At 48.1% G+C, this 18,854-nt stretch overlaps 1 protein-coding gene across 1 annotated transcript in view; it reads left to right on the top strand.

The window, feature by feature from the left end:
• The window catches only part of Galnt18 (polypeptide N-acetylgalactosaminyltransferase 18), a 310,242-nt gene that overhangs the window by 255,248 nt on the left and 36,140 nt on the right, over positions 1-18,854 (top strand). Inside the window, exons 7-9 of the mRNA XM_013347654.2 lie at positions 5,257-5,442; positions 11,936-12,073; positions 17,310-17,405. Coding sequence (XP_013203108.2) covers positions 5,257-5,442; positions 11,936-12,073; positions 17,310-17,405 — 420 coding nt within the window. The remainder of the gene's footprint in view (positions 1-5,256; positions 5,443-11,935; positions 12,074-17,309; positions 17,406-18,854) is intronic.

Raw genomic sequence — 18,854 nt, 5'->3', positions numbered from 1 at the left:
CCTCCTTCCTAACTATTGGCCATTCAGCTTTTTATTAGACCAATCAGATGCCTTAGGCAGGCAAGGTAAACAAATCCAACACATCTTTACATAATTAAACAAATATTCTGTAAACAAATGTGACACATTTTTACATAGATAAACTAATATTCCACAACAAAATACCTGTGGTACAAAGTTGAAGGACACCCTGAAAGAGATGGCCGTGTCTGTCTTGTCCATATTTCTGCTTACCTGCACTCTGACCCCTAAGTCAGTCTTAGATTGAGTCTCTGGTCCTCCCATACCCTTCTCAGGCCTTAGCCTTGACTGCATTAATTTCCTCATCCTCTTCCCATCCTTCCCAGTTTGGGCTTTCCACTGTTGTCTCAGATTTTCATGGCCAAGCTAGTGAGACAGCTGCATATGAAGAGATTAGTCACTTCGGCCAAGAAATCAGGACCACGTGAGTGATGTTACTCTATGTTCAAAGAGTTTGGAAGAATGGAGCCAGGCTGGCTTTGGATGGATGGAGAGTAGGGAAAGAAGTTTTATGGACTGGGAGAACTGGAGCAATGTTGTTCCAAGAAATAAGAACTCATTAGTGTAGCACGGAGATACCAACTGAAGGGGCCATGGTTATGAGGTGCAAGGCTGGGAATGTCACCACTCACTACCTTACCCATGGTTAGTACAACTAACACACTGTGTCAACTAATACATTGTTCTTTCTGCGGAGAGCGCCTCATGACCCTCAGGAGGCCAGCCCCGAGATAATAAATAGCTCAGTCAGTAAAGTGCTTGTATTTTGAACTTGAGGACCTGAGTTTAATCTCCAGAACCCAGGCTTAAAAATATGTGTGGTGGCATGTGCTTGTCATTCCACCTTAGGATAATCAGTGAGCCCAAAGTCTCAGTGATAGACTGTATGTCATAAAACAAGGCGGACAGTGCCTGAGAAACAGTACCTTGGTTGATTTCTGACACCTATGTACATTCATATAAACACATGATCCCACACATAGACACACGCACATGTGTGCACCTGCGCATATACACAGACACAAGGCACTCATGTGCACACACACATATACACCTACATACACAGATTACACAATGCATATTTCTATATACATGCTTATACACACAAAGAGACACAAACAAAACAGACACACGTGCCTACACACACACACACACACACACACACGCACACATGAGAGAGAGGGAGGGAGAGAGAGAGAGAGAAAGAGAGAGAGAATCCTTCTCAACAGATGACATGAAAGCAAATGGATTGAACATAAAAGCACATGAAACCATCTTGTTTTCCCACCTCAGTGTCTTCCCAACTTTGACTCAGTCTGTGGCTCTGTGAGTTGTGTCTCAAGACCCAGTCGTCATTTGAGGTATGAGACTTCTCAAAGTAAGAGTGAAAGGGATCTAAAGAGTCACGGAGTTTGTCAACCCCATTTGATAGCTCGGTAAAGTAACGATTAGCACAGGAATGTTGACTACGGAAGCGGCACAAACCTCACCCTTTGCACCAGTAACTTTTGTTTCCAAGAGAGAAAGAGACCGAACTCTTTCTGAGACCCCTCAGCAGGGCTTTCTTTGCTAGTGAGCAGTATTCATATAGAATTTCTCTTAAATCCCCCAGGTAACCATTATTCCCAGGAAAAGAACAACTGGCAAGCATAGACACGTAGAACTCAGTGGCTTATATGCGGCAGGGTCAGGATCTGTGCCCTCTCCCACCAGCCTCTAGAAACCCATGCGTCTTGGCAGCCCCACACTGAAGCCTGAAGCCTTTGCAGAGCTGGTAATAAGATCAGGGTTTTCCAGGATGGGCTGGCAGTGAGGGATCTTTCCTGTGACACTGTTGTTCCCTCTCTGCCATGGAATCTTGGTCACAGCTGGAGATCAGGGCCGGCAGCTCCTCCGGAGGCATAGCCAAGCATCTGTGAGGTTTGGAGCCTCTGTCAGGAGTACCCAGTTCCACAGGGGAAAGCTGTCGCTATCATCCACGTGCATGTGATGGCCTCCTGGTTTCACAATGTTAATTTAAGCTCTGTAGTCAAAGTAAGTCTCTTTGGTGGCAGTAGTTTGCACTTTAATGTCAACAGTCTGCTGAAAAACCACCTGTTTTTGAAGGAAGTCACTGTGTTCAGTAAAATCGGGCCACATTTTATGTTTATGGCCTTTATTCGGGCATCCAGCTGAGCTAGTTAAAACTGTGTCCCTGTAGTTAGTGAAAGCCCAGGACCCTCAAATTCACTTATTCACATAACAGTTGTTGACTAGATACCAAGAAGCAGGTCTGGCATATACAGGGGAAAACACACAGACATATCCTTGCTTTTGTAGTGGTTACAGTCCAATTCTTTTTTCTTTTTTCTTTTTTTTTTGTTTTTCGAGACAGGGTTTCTCCATAGCTTTTCATTCCTGTCCTGGAACTAGCTCTTGTAGACCAGGCTGGCCTCGAACTCACAGAGATCCACCTGTCTCTGCCTCCCGAGTGCTGGGATTAAAGGTGTGAGCCACCACCGCCCGGCTACAGTCCAATTCTTAAAGACAAATATTTAAAGAATAAGTACATACACCAAAATATGAATGTTTTATTTAGGGATGTAGACACTAAGGGTATCCCGAGATGGTCTAACCTAGTAATGGTGGGTCAAAGAAATGTCAAGTTGGCCACAATTATTCTAGGCAGATGGGTTAGCAGGGCTGTGAAGGCAGAGGCTGGAAGGGGCTTGGTGTGGTCTAGGATCATTTTTCTCAATGGCCAACAGAGAAGGGACCCAGCCTGGGGTTGGCATGTTGCCTGATGTCCCCAGTATCTGTAGACTTATTGTACACCCTCACCTTAATGTGACTCTTGCTTGCCTGTTGCCTGTGACCTCTTGGTCTTTTTTCCTCTCCGGCCACTCCCTTGATACACACCTCTCCTCCCCTCTCTTCATGGATCCCCACCCCTGAAACTCACCTTTTCTCCAGTGGCCCTGCCTCTATGAACCAATCTTTTCTGTGCATGTCCTCTAACTGACTTGTGACCTGCCATTGGGCATTAGGTATTTCCTGTGCCGAGGACAGCACTCCCATTTCCTCATCCTCTGCCTGCCCCTAACCCCCATGGAAGCTTCCTGACATTGCACAGCTTGAATACAAGTGATTTCTTTTCCTAACACTGCTGAGCATCCCAGAGAGGAACTCTAAGGTCATCAGTGAATAAGACTTCAGAGGTTCTCTTGGGCCAGCAGAGCCATTTGTCACCCAGGAATAGATAAGCACAAGCCTTTTCTAGTTGACTTCAGTGTCGTTGGCAGGGTCCAAAAGTTAATGTGTATACAGGCCAAATCTACACCTTCTACTCCAAAGACCAGGTGCTGCCAAGAGCTCGCAGGCCACACCTCCCTCCCTGGAGAGGCTCAACAGAAGGGAAAAGACTGTGGGTCCCCTGAGTAAACTCTGAGACTGTGGCTTCCAGTCTCTGAGGAGCACCCTTCTTTTCTGGTGTGGTCACCTGATCTCGGCAGCCAATTTATTCATCAAAAGTGAATTGCAGAATAAGTCAAAAAACATCGATCTTAATAATGATTATAAAACAAAGGCACAGACCAAGAGTCCCAGGAACTACCGTGTGACTTGATCATGCCAGAGTTTGGTCCAGAGGCACCATTCCTGTGGTACCACGGCAGGACGATCACTGGCTGAGATGCCCTGCCCTCGTGCCTGATTCCTTCCCTTCCTCCATCACCTTCCATGCAGTTTCCATGACACAGCAGGCGCAGGGCTGAGCACCTCCCACAATGCATCGCACTCCCTTGCTGGGCAGAATGGGGCTTCAGGAGGGAATGCAACCTGCCAAGGTACACAGCAGTTTTGAGCAGAGGTCAAATTCGGAATACCATTCTCACGGACACCAAAGCTGTGCGATTATAATGTGGTGTTCAGCTCCTAGCCGCCACTGTCTTGCCTTTTCCCAGGAAGCCATGATCTACTCTGAGACCCACTTAGAAGTACACATCAGAAGGAAAATTTGATGAGGGCATAAAGAGCATTTTGAAAGAAGAGAGATGATTAAACAAGCAGTTGGTGGGAGGGGAGGAGATGGGACCACAAACAGAGGGTGGGGAAGTGACTTTGAACCTGTCCCTGGACACTCACTGGATTTAGGAAGCTGGGTGGAGTGGAAAACCTCATTGCGTGTGCTGAAGTCTAGCTGATGAAAGAAGAACTGAGTGTAGGGTGAAGACGTACTCGGTGTGCTCATTGTATCCAGTGCATTGTGCATCATCAATTTAATCCTCCCCAGTACCTCATGATCCCCAAGGAGACAGAAACATAGGCACAAGTGAGTCAGGGTGACAGCCAGGATGAAGCAGAGCCCAGAGCTGGACCGAGGCAGACTGGTTGCAAACCTCAGTTGGCAGCAGTGTGTTTAACTGCCTACGCCTCAGCCCCACCCTGCCCCCAGTGTATACCCCAGGCCTGGAACATAGCTGTCACTCAGTAGGAATTCTTGTCTCCTTTTATTGACCCTTAATAATACACTAAGGAACAAATGATCAAATTTCCTCCCTGTAACCAATACTATGGAGATCTTGTAACACTGATCGGAGGGGGAAAGGGACTTCCTAATCAACACAGCCAATTAGATAAACCTAAATCTTGCCAGATCCCGGACCAGGACTTACTGCTGTTAATGGACAAGTGTCAAACACAGGAAGGTTCCCTGCCACACTGCCAAGTGAGAATACTGAGCAAATAATTCCCACTGTCACTAAAAGTGTGGAGTGTTTCCCCCTCAGGAGCCCATGGAAGAGGGGACAGAAGTCAAAGCACCTGGTTCTCTCTCAGTAGTTGTCATTGACCTTTGTCCAGGTCTTTGAAGGTCCATTTGAAGATGGACTTCTGAGCTGGGGAGTCCCCGGTCGTCCGTTCCTGTTAGGTAGTGGTACCGAGACCATCGTGGGATGGGGTGAAGTGCTAGCCCAGCGATAAGGAAAGGAACGTCTGTTCTCTCTGGCCACATGGGGCTCATGGATGGAAGGAAATGGTACATTAATTCTCCTCAAATAAACTCATGGCAATAAGAACCAAGCTGTGAATTAATTTCTTAATATTCCTACTGCGGAAGGAGAAATCAGACTCAGCTCGCTCCCTCACGGCAGTGTGGGAGAGAAGGTGGAGAGAGCTGTGTTTCTCTGAGTTCGTGTTGAATGATGGCCTGCAGCTTGCCTTGCAGAGGAACTGATGGGCACACCCTTGTCTCCACAGGTGTGGCAGTGTGGTGGGAGTGTGGAAGTCCTGCCCTGCTCTAGGATTGCCCACATCGAGCGAGCCCACAAGCCCTACACAGAGGACCTCACTGCCCATGTCCGCAGAAACGCCCTCAGGGTCGCCGAAGTCTGGATGGATGAATTCAAAAGCCATGTCTACATGGCGTGGAACATACCCCAGGAGGTAGGGGGCCTGGATGGGTCTGGATTTCAAGACTGGTGAGAAAAAAACATTCTGAAACAAAACACTAGACCCATTTTTTCCCCCAGGGGCATGCAGAGTTTCCTTGGCCATGTCAGACTGTTAACACTATGCTTCCTACATAGGGAAGACGCTGGCAAGCGTCTCCAGACCATTTATTCCCCACCTCCATCAGCATGCTTGGAGGGGCTGTGTTCTCAGAACTTCAATGGCTTCGTTTTGAATAAGTGAGAAAGCAGGATGTAGCTCAGGTTGGTACAGTGCTGCCCAGCATGCATGAAGCCCTGGGTTCAGTCCCCATTTCTGCATAAAACTAGGCTCAGGCCTGAGACCTCCAATACTCAGAAGAATCATAAAGTTCAAGGTCACCCTTGGCTACATAGTGAGTTTGAGGCTAGCCTGGGCTACATGAGATCTTATCTCAAAATATATAAACAAAGTTGGATCCGATGGCTCTAAATTTCCTTCCTACTCCCAGCTTCCCTGGTGTCTCATGGTTCAGGATTATGAATCTATTAATACAACAGTAATGACTGTGGAATCGCAAGGGACACTTGAATCTCTGTATAGCCTGGATTCAAGCCTCTCCACCAAGGAGAATAAGGAAAATCCATGCATCTGTGGGACTTCTTGAGCCATATGGATACAAATGAGATACATTCCCACAGGCATCCTCCATCGGAGAAGACAATTGCACAGAGATTTCTGACCTCCCCAGAGCCCCGCCCTTGCCTGCCTCTCTCCTCTGTCCTTCCATTCACTTGTGTTAAGATTGTTGTCGAGAAGCAGCAATACTCGTCTTCTCGGTTTGTTCGCCTTGGCATGTGACATGTGGAAATGACTTTAAAATGCCGAGTTGGGAGAAGCCAACAGATGCCAGCTGCGGCACTCCAGACCTGCCTGCCTGCTCGGCTGCCTGGGTTCTTGGCTCGTGCTGCCTTCTGTGTGACAAGGCTGACGGCCTGGCCTCTCTCCTTGCTCCCGAGCCCGGGCTTTCCCCTTGGCAGATCTTCAGACCTCACTTCTCTCTGACAGCGAGATCTTTGTTTAAAGTTCCAGGGAAAGCCCTGTACTCTGTTCTTCCACCAGCCCCATGCTGCAGTGGCTGAATTATTTAAAAAGCAGATGGAGTCTCAAGAGGCAGCTTTAGGCAAGCTCTCTTCCCAGATGGAATCCAGGGCCTCATGCGTGCTAGGCAAGCACTGTACTAACTGGCTACACCCCTGGGCCACCACCACAAGAGAAAGTGATTTAAATTTTCTCACCCCACCATCAGTGGGGTGGAGCCAAGGCCCTCAGGGGAGGTTGGTCAGACTCCCTAATGAATCCCTGGCAGGAAGAGCATTTCCAGGGAAACCTCCATGCTTCTAGATTCCTATGAGGCTGTGGGCGTTAGAACTTAGTGTACCACTCAGGATGATGAGCCCCACTGTGGGTATCCCTAGATGCTAAAAATGTCTTCTCTCCAGTGAACAGCATACTCTTAAGGCTCCTTGTAGGGCCAGAGTCCTGCTCATGCTCTGCCCCCTTCTCTCTGCCCCGTGAAGCCTCAGAGCTGCCAGTCTTCCTTATTACAGCAAAGCTTAGTGAAAGTTACTGCCTGAGGTCCCTCTGAGGGACTAGCACTAACCAAATGAGAGCAGGAGAAGGACGGGAGCGAGGTGAGACGCGGGAATGTCCAGGTGAAAATCTTAGGTAAAGGAAGCAAGGCTGGTGTGTTTTCTATGGGGCTGAGGATGGCTCCATTAGTAAATCACGCCTTGCAATCACAGGACCCACTAAAGGAAGCTGTGTGTGGTGGCACGTCTTTATAATCTTCCCAGTGCCGGAGAAGAGACTGGCAGATCTCTAGGGCTTGCTGGCCGGCCAGTCAGCCTAGCTTACTTGTTGAGTTCCAGGTCGGTGAGAAACAAAGCCTCACAGAAAAGGTAGATGCCGTCTAAGGAGTGACACCTGAAGTTGTCCTCTGACGTGTGCTCAGACACATACAAACCAACTCTCTTCTCTCTCCTTCCCCCTCCACCACATTCATATATGTGCACCCCCTTTCCTTGCATCCCCTGTTACTTCCAGCTCCCAAATTCCCTCCTTTAAGACTCTGGAGCTTTTGCAGGGCCAGAATTTCCCTGTTCCCACTCACTTCTCCAGGCACATCCCAATGTCAAGTCTGCCTTTGTCAAAGTCATCCAGAGCAGGCCTCTTGACTACATAATCTCCTGGACATTTTACACATCTTCTCCCTAGGGCTGGAGAGATGGTGCCTCCGTGAGGGCTGGAGTTTAGATCCCAGCACCTGTGTTACAAGTTGGGTGTCCCACAAACACCTGTAATACCAGCTCTGGGGGATCCAACAACCTTTTCTGATCTCTGTGTGCACCCAAGCACGTTCAAGTGCATACACACAAAAATAAATAAATAAATGAATAACAAATAAAGTTTTCAAAAACCTCCCTTAACCTACAGAATTTTTCCCTTGAGATTCTGTGGTCCCCAAGCTCTTGGGTTCCACACTCTTAGATAGCCTCTCTCCCTCGGGAGGTTACCTCTTTCTCCCTTAGGGGTTCATCCTCCCTCTGCTGTTGCTTCAGTGCTCCCCAGAGATGCAGCCTTCATCAGCCTCTCATTACACTGCCTCTCTCAGTAATGTCCTCTGCTCTTGGATGTGATTATAACACCCATATGCTGACAGCTTTCTAATTAATATCTCCAGTCCTGCCCGCGGACTGGCATCTCCGGCAGCCAGCTGGACACCTCCTGCTGTGGCCCTCGCTGGCACTCAGGCTGAGGCTGACCGCAGATAAGCTTGTCTTTTTCCACCCAAACCAGCTCCTGTTCTTAATCGCCTGTCTGAGTTCCTGCTCCCATCTGCCAGATACCTGGCTGGATCCTGCTCACAGCCCTTTCTTCCTCCTCTCTTGTTATCCCAGTCTGCCAATCACAGAGCCTTCCTGTCCAGTCACATCTGAGCTCCGGCCCTGCTCATTCGGGCTTCAACTGATTGCCTTGTTTCAAGTCTTTCCCCCTTCAATCTATTCTTTCTAAATGATTTTTCAATTGCCTCTCTTTAAAATCTATGAGGGACTCTACATGGTGTACCAAAGCAAGGGCAGGGGTAGCATTTGATCTGTGTGTGAGCTTCCTAAGCTCTCCTCTCTCTCTGTGGGTACCTCCATGTGCGCCCCCATAATCCTTATTTGGGGATAAGGTCTTGCCGCTTCTCTACCCTGTGCTTGCTCATTTGTCCTCTCTACTTGGAGTTACCTGCCCTTCACCTCATGCCCAGCTCCCATCCCTACCACATCTCCATCCTTACAGACTTAAATCTTGTGACTCTTCATATGGAAGCCAACCCCAGTTGAGAAATGTCCTTCGCCCACATTCCTCTGCTATCACTTGTCTAGCCTGTCAATGATCTTTGTCTGCGGTCTCTATCTTATTAGACCAGTGGCTCTCAAATCTGGCTGTACTTTAAGATCACTCTGCATGAGTCCTAGTGATCACAGTTGAACTGGTGTGGATGAGGACTCCTGGAACCTTGTTCAAGGAATCCAATGTCCATCTAGAGCTGGGAACTACTGGGATAAACTGTGCGCTCCCTGAGAGCATTTGATGTACGTGTTTGTATTACAGTATATAGCATAAGAGGGTGGGTGGTAAAGGCTCAGTGGAACCTTGCTGACGTTTATTAATGGGTGGGACAGTCTGGCTACGTCTGTGGTCTCTTTACCCCTGGCCAGCAGCTCCTAGGTCAATGCTGTCATTCATCTGAACAGAATCCCATGGAATTTTACAAAAAATACCCCTCTGGGCCTCATCCCTAGAGATTCAGGTCAGGAAGCCTGTGGATGTGACAGAACATGTCAGAGTCACGAGATGATGGCTTAGGGAGCCAGGATTCAGCTCATCTTTTAGATTCCCCTCAAGCATATTGGGCTCCAGGAAGCTTTCTTTGTCAGCTCACCTGGCCCCTGCCTCACCATCTTGGTATCCAGCACTCCAAACTGGATTATAGGGCTTTGACTCTATTCTCCCTTACCCTCTGCTTCCTTTCCCACCTCACACAGTATGCAGGGAGTTTGTTTGCTTGTCTGCGTCTCTCAGACTTCCCTTTCAGGACTCTGACACATTCCTGATTGTCTACGCAGTAACTGACACACGGCAAACAGGTGCTCCATAGTTGACAAAGGAGAAGATGTGACTGCCACCTGCTCTTCACGTTTACCTGGGAGCATCCCGGCTAACATCACCCCAGTACCAACAACTCAAGGACAGGCACATCTGTACCCACTTACTTTCCCCTCTCATCTCTAGAAACCACTGCAAATTCAGAGCCGAAGCCCTTCAGCCCTGCTCAGGTGGTGCCTGGAGAGTCCTATCAGTTAACAGGCATCCAGACTCTGGTCAGTACTGGCTCAGCACCCAGAAGGCTCTAGATAAATGTTAACTCTTGTCATTGGTGCTGTTATTCATACAAATGAGTTCTTTGCCAACTCTTACCTGTTACCCTACTGAGTCCTCTCCTGGGCCATGCACGGAACAGAGTCGTCGTCTTCACCTACACCCTCACTACCACTTTTGGTCCTAAACTTGTGAGAGGCCAAAGCATCCTCCAGCACACGCATCCCCTGGCACACGCATCCCCCGGCACATGCCTCCTCCAGCACATGCCTCCCCCGGCACACGCATCCCCCGGCACACGCCTCCTCCGGCACACGCATCCCCCGGCACACGCCTCCCCCGGCACACGCATCCCCCGGCACATGCCTCCTCCAGCACACGCATCCCCCGGCACACACATCCCCCGGCACATGCCTCCCCCGGCACACGCATCCCCCGGCACACGCCTCCTCCAGAACACGCATCCCCCGGCACACGCATCCTCTGGCACATGCCTCCTCCGGCACATACCTCCTCCAGCACACGCATCCCCTGGCACACGCATCCTCCGGCACACGCCTCCCCCGGCACACGCATCCTCAAGCAACACATCCTCCAGCACACGCATCCCCCAGCACACGCATTTCCCAGCACACGCATCCCCCAGCACACGCATCCCCCAGCACACGCATCCCCCCACACATACATCCTTTGGCAAAAGCATCTTGCCACTTCAGTTGGAAATCAGTTTGCCTGTCAATACACAGAAAGCCAGCCTGGAGCAAACATCTGTATTTCCTTCTGCAAAGTTCAAGACCCCTCCCAGCTGCTGCTTCTCCTGCCCAGGGGGATGATGCTTTGTTGGTGACCTTTCTTTGAGGCACCACATGGATTTTTGTGGCTTTGTGGCAGAAGTCCTGGGTCATGTTCAGGGTAGTCAGCTTTTGATTTGTTTCCTAAGACTGCCCAAACAAATTAGCCACAAACTTGGTTGTCTGAGACAACAAAACTTTTTTCTCAATAGATCTTGAATCCAGAAATTGAAAGCAAGTGGCAGCAAGCCTTGCTTCCTCCGGTGGCTAGAAAGGGTCAGCCACCTTTTTCAGTCTCTCCCGGCATCTGGAGGCTCCTGGCTTTCCCAGTCTGTTGATTTGTCACTTCCGTCTGCTGTGTCCTGTGTAGGCCTCTCCTTCATGTGTCTCTAGACTTGCAACCCTCCCTCCCCTTTCTCTCACAAAGTTACCAGTCACGAATGTGGGCCTGTCCTATTCAAGGTGAGGTCATCTTGAGACTCCTAAGCTAAGTATGTCTTTAAAGACTTCTTAAAATCCTCTTCAGAGGTTCTGGGCAGGCATGGATTTTGGAGGAAAAAGATCAGCCACCTCTACCAAATGTTAGGAAAAGGAGTGCCATTGTTTTCTCATTATAAAGGCCCAATAGCCTTTGTCTACACACGACCACATTGTTCGTAATCATTGCTTACTGCCATGAAAAGGATTTGATGCAATTGTCAGGAAAAATAGTGAAGACATACTGAGCCTCTGAAACACAAAAGCAAGTCAGTTAATAAACAGTAATATATACATATAATATATTTATAATAACAAACAGTAAATAATACATATACACCACACACACCTTCCTGTTTAATATATATTATATATATATTTCTGAATATTTATATCTATGTATTTATCTCATTCTATCATAAGCAGATAAATAACCCTGAGTACAGAAAGAATGGTTTCCCATGAAAACTCACACCATTAGGAAAACATGGAGGCTGTCCCAAGGCAGGATCTACTGGTGACCCCTTGTCAAAGCTGATGTCCCAGTCTTAAACATTAGCTGCACAAAGTCGAGTATTCTGCCCCCTACTTTACTTGATAGCAATCCCTTTCAATACTGACCTCAAATTTCAGAGTCCAAATGGGGAGAGTTATGGGGTGAATGCTGCGTTGGGAAGCACGAAACTGCATCCCACAGGGCCCCCTACCAGAAAGTCTCTGTGAATCTTGGCTGGGAGGCACTGGGTCCTAGCAAGTACATACAGAACAGGCCTGACGGGAGCCACATCTCTGCCCTGCTTCCTGTACAGGACTCAGGGATTGACATTGGGGACATCACGGCACGGAAGGCTCTGAGGAAGCAGCTGCAGTGCAAAACCTTCAGGTGGTACCTGGTCAGTGTGTACCCAGAGATGAGGATGTACTCGGACATCATCGCCTACGGAGTGGTAAGGAGTCTGTGTCTTTGGGTTTCATTCAGACTGGCAGGGGTGTGGCCATGGAAGGGGAGGGAGGGAATGAGTCTACTGTCACCTCTATGGTAAGCTATGATAAACTTGGGCTCTGCACGATTGGGCTGATGGGCCTTCAAGAGGCTTCGCTTTCACAGCCCAAGTCTTTTCAGCCCTGCTGAGCAAGGACCCTGCCTGTCCTGCCTGTCCTTTAGAGTCCTCAGCAGCCACATCTGGCCCAAATCTGCATGGCCCACTTAACAGCATGCATAAGGAAGCCCTTAGCTTCAGATTACACTGGTTCACCCAGCTGAGGTGGCTGGGGTTCTTTCAAACACCCACATGCCTCCCACCCACAGGCTGATGAATCCATGTTGAAGCCTCCCTGGGAACACTTCTGAGAACCCAAGCCTTCCTGAATTTACTGAAGATTTTGTCGCTTTTTGGTTCATGTGTTATTTTCTCCAGTGTGTGTGGTAGAGGCACCAAGATGGAGAATAGAGTGCAGAAAATGGCGTTGGTTCAGGCTGGGGGTGTAGCTCCTGGTAGAAAACTTAACTAGCATGTACGAGACTCTGAGTTCAATCCCAGCACCATTAAAACTACAAAGTAGAATAAGACTTGATCTCTTCCCATCAAATGGAGTGTGAGCTTCGGTTTCTCCATCTATTAAATAGGGTAACTTAACACTGCCTTCATGGGCTAGAAATGAGTCTGAGAAACATGAATGTGTTTTCTCTCTCAGGTTAAAATACTTTGGCCATGAGAAACCCTTCCATGAGGCCCCTTCACTCTTTGAGTGTCTTGCGCAGTACGCAACGCTGTTTAAGTAGCTCCTCCATGACTGTTGAGGTCTATAACTCTATGACAGTTAAGCCCTTGACTCTACTCTATGGGACTACTTATATTCAGGTTACATATGAAGAAACGGGCATAAAAACTGACTTGCCTTTGACAGAGTGGCTGGAAGCTCCCCAGTCCTTTGCTTTGGAGAACTCCCTCCTGCCTTTTTTGATATACCAAGATGAAAACTCAGAGGCAGAACTGAGGCCTCTTTGGTGCCCTATGATCAGAACTGAGTTAAGGGCTTCCCCAGCTGGGAACATTATGGATAGAGCTCTGCCTGGGAGTGTGAAGTCTTTCCAGAAAGGTTGGACTCAGAATTAGTCCCTGGTCCTTCTATTGTTAATATCCAGTGGTTATGAATGACACAGAGCTGGTCTTGGTTGTCCAGTACTCATCTTGTACAGATGAGCCATATCTTCCATGAGAGCCGCATGCATCACATGTCTTTCCTTTCAAAATGGGGTCCTTTTGCCTTTCTGCTTCTCAGGCTAGGCCAGGGGAATCAGAGCATCTCCTCAGCTAATGCTGTGTAGGGATAGCCTAGCCCATTGGGGAGGGGGGGGCGTATTTGCCTCGGGCTAATGTTTACTTATAAATTTGGCAGGCTTAAGCCCCACCGGTCTTTTTTTTGTATCTCCTGTTTATTGTTGGATCTCTGGTGTTGTAAGCTATCCCTTTATTAAAATTTGTTGTTTTATATTAAGCTAGCCTGGTTTTTATGCCACTTACAGTTTGGCGCAAGAATCAGAGCATCTCCTCAGCTGATGCTGCCCAGATGCTGTGTGATACTTCAGATCTCCCCTCATCACAGAAACACTTTGCACTTGTGATGTCCATCAGCTCCTTCCACATCACCAGAAGCAGCCAGGGGATACCCTCTTCTGATGGTCTACGCTTTGCTCTGTAGAAACGGTGGATGCCGCTCAGCCACTGTTGGAGCCAGCCCTAAGAGAATATTTTGGGTCCAGAGACCCAAAATTTTAGAAGTTTTAGAAGCAAACCTCCATGAGCTATGACTATCATCTAGACTCACATACTCGTCAGGCCATTGCTGAATCTGAATGAGATTAGCCACCCTCTCCTGGAGTGGCAGAGGAAAACAGTAACAGTGAGAACGTTTTCATGTAGCCGTTGCACTTCCGGGTCTTAGCTATAGACCCTCGCTTCCTCCACGTACACGCAGCAACAGGTTTCTGTTGGGGCCCCTTGATGACAGAACTGGAAAAGTTTGATTGGCCAGATAGTAATGGCAGGTACTAACTAGGCTGTGTCTAGATCCATCTGGGTCCAGCTCAGGCTGGCTGCCCGCTCATCATCCCACAGATATGAGCTTGCTAGCTGTTCCCAGGGCTGGCAGCGGTCACTGTCCTTTTCATGTTTATGCACCAGCCACTGTGAAAGGTCCAGCCCATCCCTCCCTCCTTTTGTCCTCCATATAATGTCAGTGCCTGGCTCCTTCAGGAGCAGAGACAGGCTTGCTGGTCCAGAAACACCGCGAACTCTTAATGAGGGCCACACAGGATCCAGCCACAGGAGAAAGAACATTTGCTCAGTCTGACTTGTTCTTCCTTGGTAATTAGTTTTATTCTAAAATGCAGAGGCCAGATGTCCTTGCAGGGGCAATGGTTTTTAAAATCTTTTATTTTCCATTCCAGTTCATGCTCAAGCTACATCACTGAGGTCAAATAAATGTTTGGGTCACTCAATTGGGCCAGGGTCAAGGCTACAGCCCAGGCTATTAATCCACTAATAGGTCTTATTACTGCTCCTTCAGCTGAAGGAGCTGTGGGCTGCACTGGGTGGGTTTCCCCTGAGCTCTCTGTCTGGGAGATGGGCTAGCTCTGGGTGAACCCCGACTCTGGTGCTGAGAGCAGAGATGGAGAGACAGCTGGAATCAGACACGCCCAGCTTCTGGACATTCGCTTTGCGCTTTCTTGCTGTAGACCCTTGACATTGTGCACAGCCTCGGCGTTACAGTCATCCACTCCAAGGGGCACATTTTATGGTACCAGGCTCATAGACACACATATAATGGGGAAAGCTTGGCCTCCAATGTCAAGCGTACTGTGGCCTTGTCTCTTGCCAAGCGATTGCCATTCATTTGTTCATTTTCTGCACACTCTCATTCAAGAAGCGGCAGTTATCTGCTTCATGCCCTGGTCCATGCCGTGTTCGGTAAGGGAGATTAAGACCTAGTGTTGGTGATGAACGAGGAGGCAGACAAATAAAGAGGCAATGAGAAAGCAATACGCCAAGTGCCGCAGTAAGCTCCATGAGAGTGGGGCTGGAGAGATGACTCCGCAGTTAAGAGTACTTGGTGGTCTTGAAGTGGACCTGAATTCAGTTCCCAGCACCCATATTAGGAGCTCACAAGTGTCTATAACTCCAGCGGCAAGAGCGCTGGCTGTTATGGGCACCAACACTCAAGTACACAAACCCACTCACAGACACACACACAGACACACTTAACATTAAAATAACTTTTAAAGAGAAAGGAGAGTATTGGGGAAGCATGGGGCAAGTGGTCTCACCCCCAAGACTTGAGCTTGCAGGGTAGCAAGCAAACTGAACTCCAAAGACAAGGAATCGGTAGCCAGGCAAACAACACCAAAGCAGAAGATGAAGGTGTTGGACGTACTCATGGCCTGGAGACAGAATCACAGACTGGGGGGTGGGGGGACGCTTGCCGCTACTCCACTGTTTCAGCACATATGGGTCCTTCTGAGATCTAGATATGATTCGTTTGGAAGGCACATCACATGTCTCCCGGTACATCAATGCATTCATCACAGCTAGTGTTCCTGGATGGCTTTCAGGAAGGTTACAGCAGTAATAGAAGACGCTAATGATTCCCACTGCTGTCTGCCAGACCCTGTGCTAAGCCCTTGTAGATATCATTTTATTTAATCTTTATAACATCCCCGAGAGGCAGGCACTATCATTATAGTTATTTTCAAGGGAAGAAAACAGACAGAAGAAGTTGCTTTGTCCAAGACCATGCTGCCAGAGTCAACTATACCCCAGTCTGTCTCTTTTGCTCCATGGCTCAAATAGACCAGCCACTTAGCAGGGGAGGGATGACACAGAGCCAGGGAGGAATATATCAAATGACACCCACCTGTCACCCAGAAACTGTGGCTCAGGACCTAGGCAAAACCAAGCCTAACAGGATGTGTGAGTCTCCTTGCTCTAGAACCTAGCAGGTCTTCATAGTGGGTCATAGACCACGAGACGAGTTCAAAGAGTATTTATATATTCTGCTCCCACAAAGGCAAGCCCAACAGTAGGCACAGGGCACAGGGCAGAGGATTGTCCACTTAGATGCTTCTCAAGATGAGCATGGGCGAAAACACTATGGACTCTCTTATGAGCATGGAAACTGTCCATGTGTGTATGATCCGGGGAGCATTGGAAACTTCTAATCTAAAGCCCTGTGCTTTGTCTCCCCCTTTGGTTACAACTGACTTCCTCAGTTTACACATACCCAGCTGATCTTCCTAAGGCATACAGTCTCATTTACCCATAATTCTAGTGGCCACCATCCACTTACCATATCTCGGTGAGATCTGAGCTCATTTAGATCCAGGATAAAAGAACTGTTGTATGGTCAAATTCCAGAAAGATATATAGAGAGTGATTCATTTGTTATATACTGTGGCTTGGTACCTAGTGGTCTACCCTGCTATGGCTGGTGAGAAAGCCTTGTGACATGCAGGGTCCTTTCCAAGGACTCGGAGTGAGTTTAGGTCATGAGAGCCATTGAATATGGACTCTCTTACACAGATACATCCTGCTGATTCATAAGAATGGATGTATGCACTTATGAGAAGAAAAGGATTTTATCTCTTCTGCTTCCATCAGATCCCTCTCTCTTATTCCCCTCCAAGTTTTCTAGTCTAGAGAGTCCTCAGCAGCTGGGCCACCCTTGGGGGCTGACCAAGCCCCTGATGTATCTACAAGATGCACAGAACCCTGGGTCCCAGAGGACCTCCCAGGATTAAAAACAAACCTATTACCCACTTTCCCCAACTTAGGAGCAAAGGCTCTTTGGGGAAACTTGAAGACCATTGCTCCACTCCTAGAGAAGGGGGAGAATAGAGATCCTAGTGTTTCTTGTTGTACACTTCTTGTTTTTACTCAGACGCTCTTACTTTCTAGAGTTAGCTATCTGTTTAATGAGATGTTCTGATTTCCCATGCAGTGGGGGCCTGTCCTTTATACAGAGGAACAGCTGGGGCTTGCTGATACCATCGTGTTTGGTGACTTGGCATTGATGAAGAAGCTGAGTCTGTCTGGGGGACACACTTGCCTCTCCTAAACTAATAATACTTGTGTGTTTTCTCTCATTTTCCCCTTTGGGTGTGGCCGCATTTCCTCTGATGTTCAGCTGCAGAATTCCCTGAAGACTGATTTGTGTCTCGATCAGGGGCCAGATACAGAGAATGTCCCCATCGTGTACATCTGCCATGGGATGACACCCCAGGTGAGTCTCCAGATGACCCCCATGCCTAGGACATGCATGTGAGTGTCTGGTGTGGGGAAGCACAGCTGGATTCTATCATGGAATCCCTGGACTCAGAAGTCCCTGCTGTTCATTAGGAAGTATTCTCATGAGCCCAAGAACCTTCCTTGCCTCAATAGAAGCTGAGAATTGGATGTTAGGGGGCTAGGATCCCATGGAGTAGGGGAAAGAGAAGATGCTACATTTTTTATAGAGAAACCACTGCCTCGTTTTGGAAGCTGTGGCTCTTGTTCTGGTAGAAGAGCCCTTCCTTAGCAGGGCAGAGTTCAGGGATTCTGTGAAGCTTGGCTAATGTGCTTGAGTTCCATAGAGTGCTATGTCACGGTCTACAGGCCATGAGTCTCCTTTCTAAGACATGCTTCTGGTGGGGAATAAAGAGCAGCCACCAGGAAATGGCTGTCCTTTGACATTCTCCATGTTTAGTCTAGGCTTCAGATATATAAAGGGTACGTTGAACCACAGGCGATGGAGCTGGCTTACACAATAACACTGACCAATTTTGTCCAAGCATGCAGAGTGTCCAGATGGACAGTATTGTCAGAGTCTAACTCCAGAAGAGGACGGTGACTGAGAAGGATGCTTTCTTACCAGTTTTTAGAACTGTGCTTTTGTGTTTAAGTTGCCCCCTGCCTAAACACATGACTGAAGGCTGTCACGTGACCCTGTGTGCAAATGATGGGAATTTACAGTGATTGTTCACTGTGGTCCTAACACCGTATCATTTTGGTGGGTCCTGTGGCTGTGACATCACTAGCTGGTTAGTCTCAGACTCAGGTCAGCAGATCACACTATCCCCACATCACTTAGCATAGCAATGCCTTCCTTATTTTAAAACAGTGTGACATTTTTGATACATTCCTGGCTCAGACACTTCACATATTGCTGTGAAAACATACCAGACCAAAGCAACTTAATGGAGAAAGAGCTATTTCCACTTCTAGTTCCAAGAGAATAGGGTCGATTGTGGTAGGTGGGTCCGCGGTGGCAGGAGCAGGAGGCCACCAGTAACCTACTTCCTCAAGTACATCTCCACCTCCTAAGGTCCTACAACCTTCCCAAACAGCACCATCAGCAGGGACCAATGGTTCAAACACCTATGCCTCTGGGGACATGTCACATTCAAACCTTAGCACTGTCTTTATGCTGACAAACGTCCTACCAAATCATCACATATATACAGAAGATAACGAGTTGTAAATGTGCAGATTAATGAATGGTCATGAAATGAACATGATAATATTAGCCAGCACCCCAAGAAGCCTTCCCATCCATGAGTTACATTAGTGGCTCTAGTAAGTTGCTCATTTGTTTCACTGTGTACTGTTCTGTGTTATGAAAATGCTATGGAGTACTGGGATGGGTTTAATAAGAATGGCCCTCATGAGTTCATACATTTGAATGCTTCGTAGC

The sequence above is a fragment of the Microtus ochrogaster genome, chromosome 8 (genome assembly GCF_000317375.1).
Source record: "Microtus ochrogaster isolate Prairie Vole_2 chromosome 8, MicOch1.0, whole genome shotgun sequence".
NCBI classification, from domain to species: Eukaryota; Metazoa; Chordata; class Mammalia; order Rodentia; family Cricetidae; genus Microtus; species Microtus ochrogaster.
Note: the sequence above shows the minus strand (reverse complement) of the source record. Positions and strands in the feature narration are given on the sequence as shown.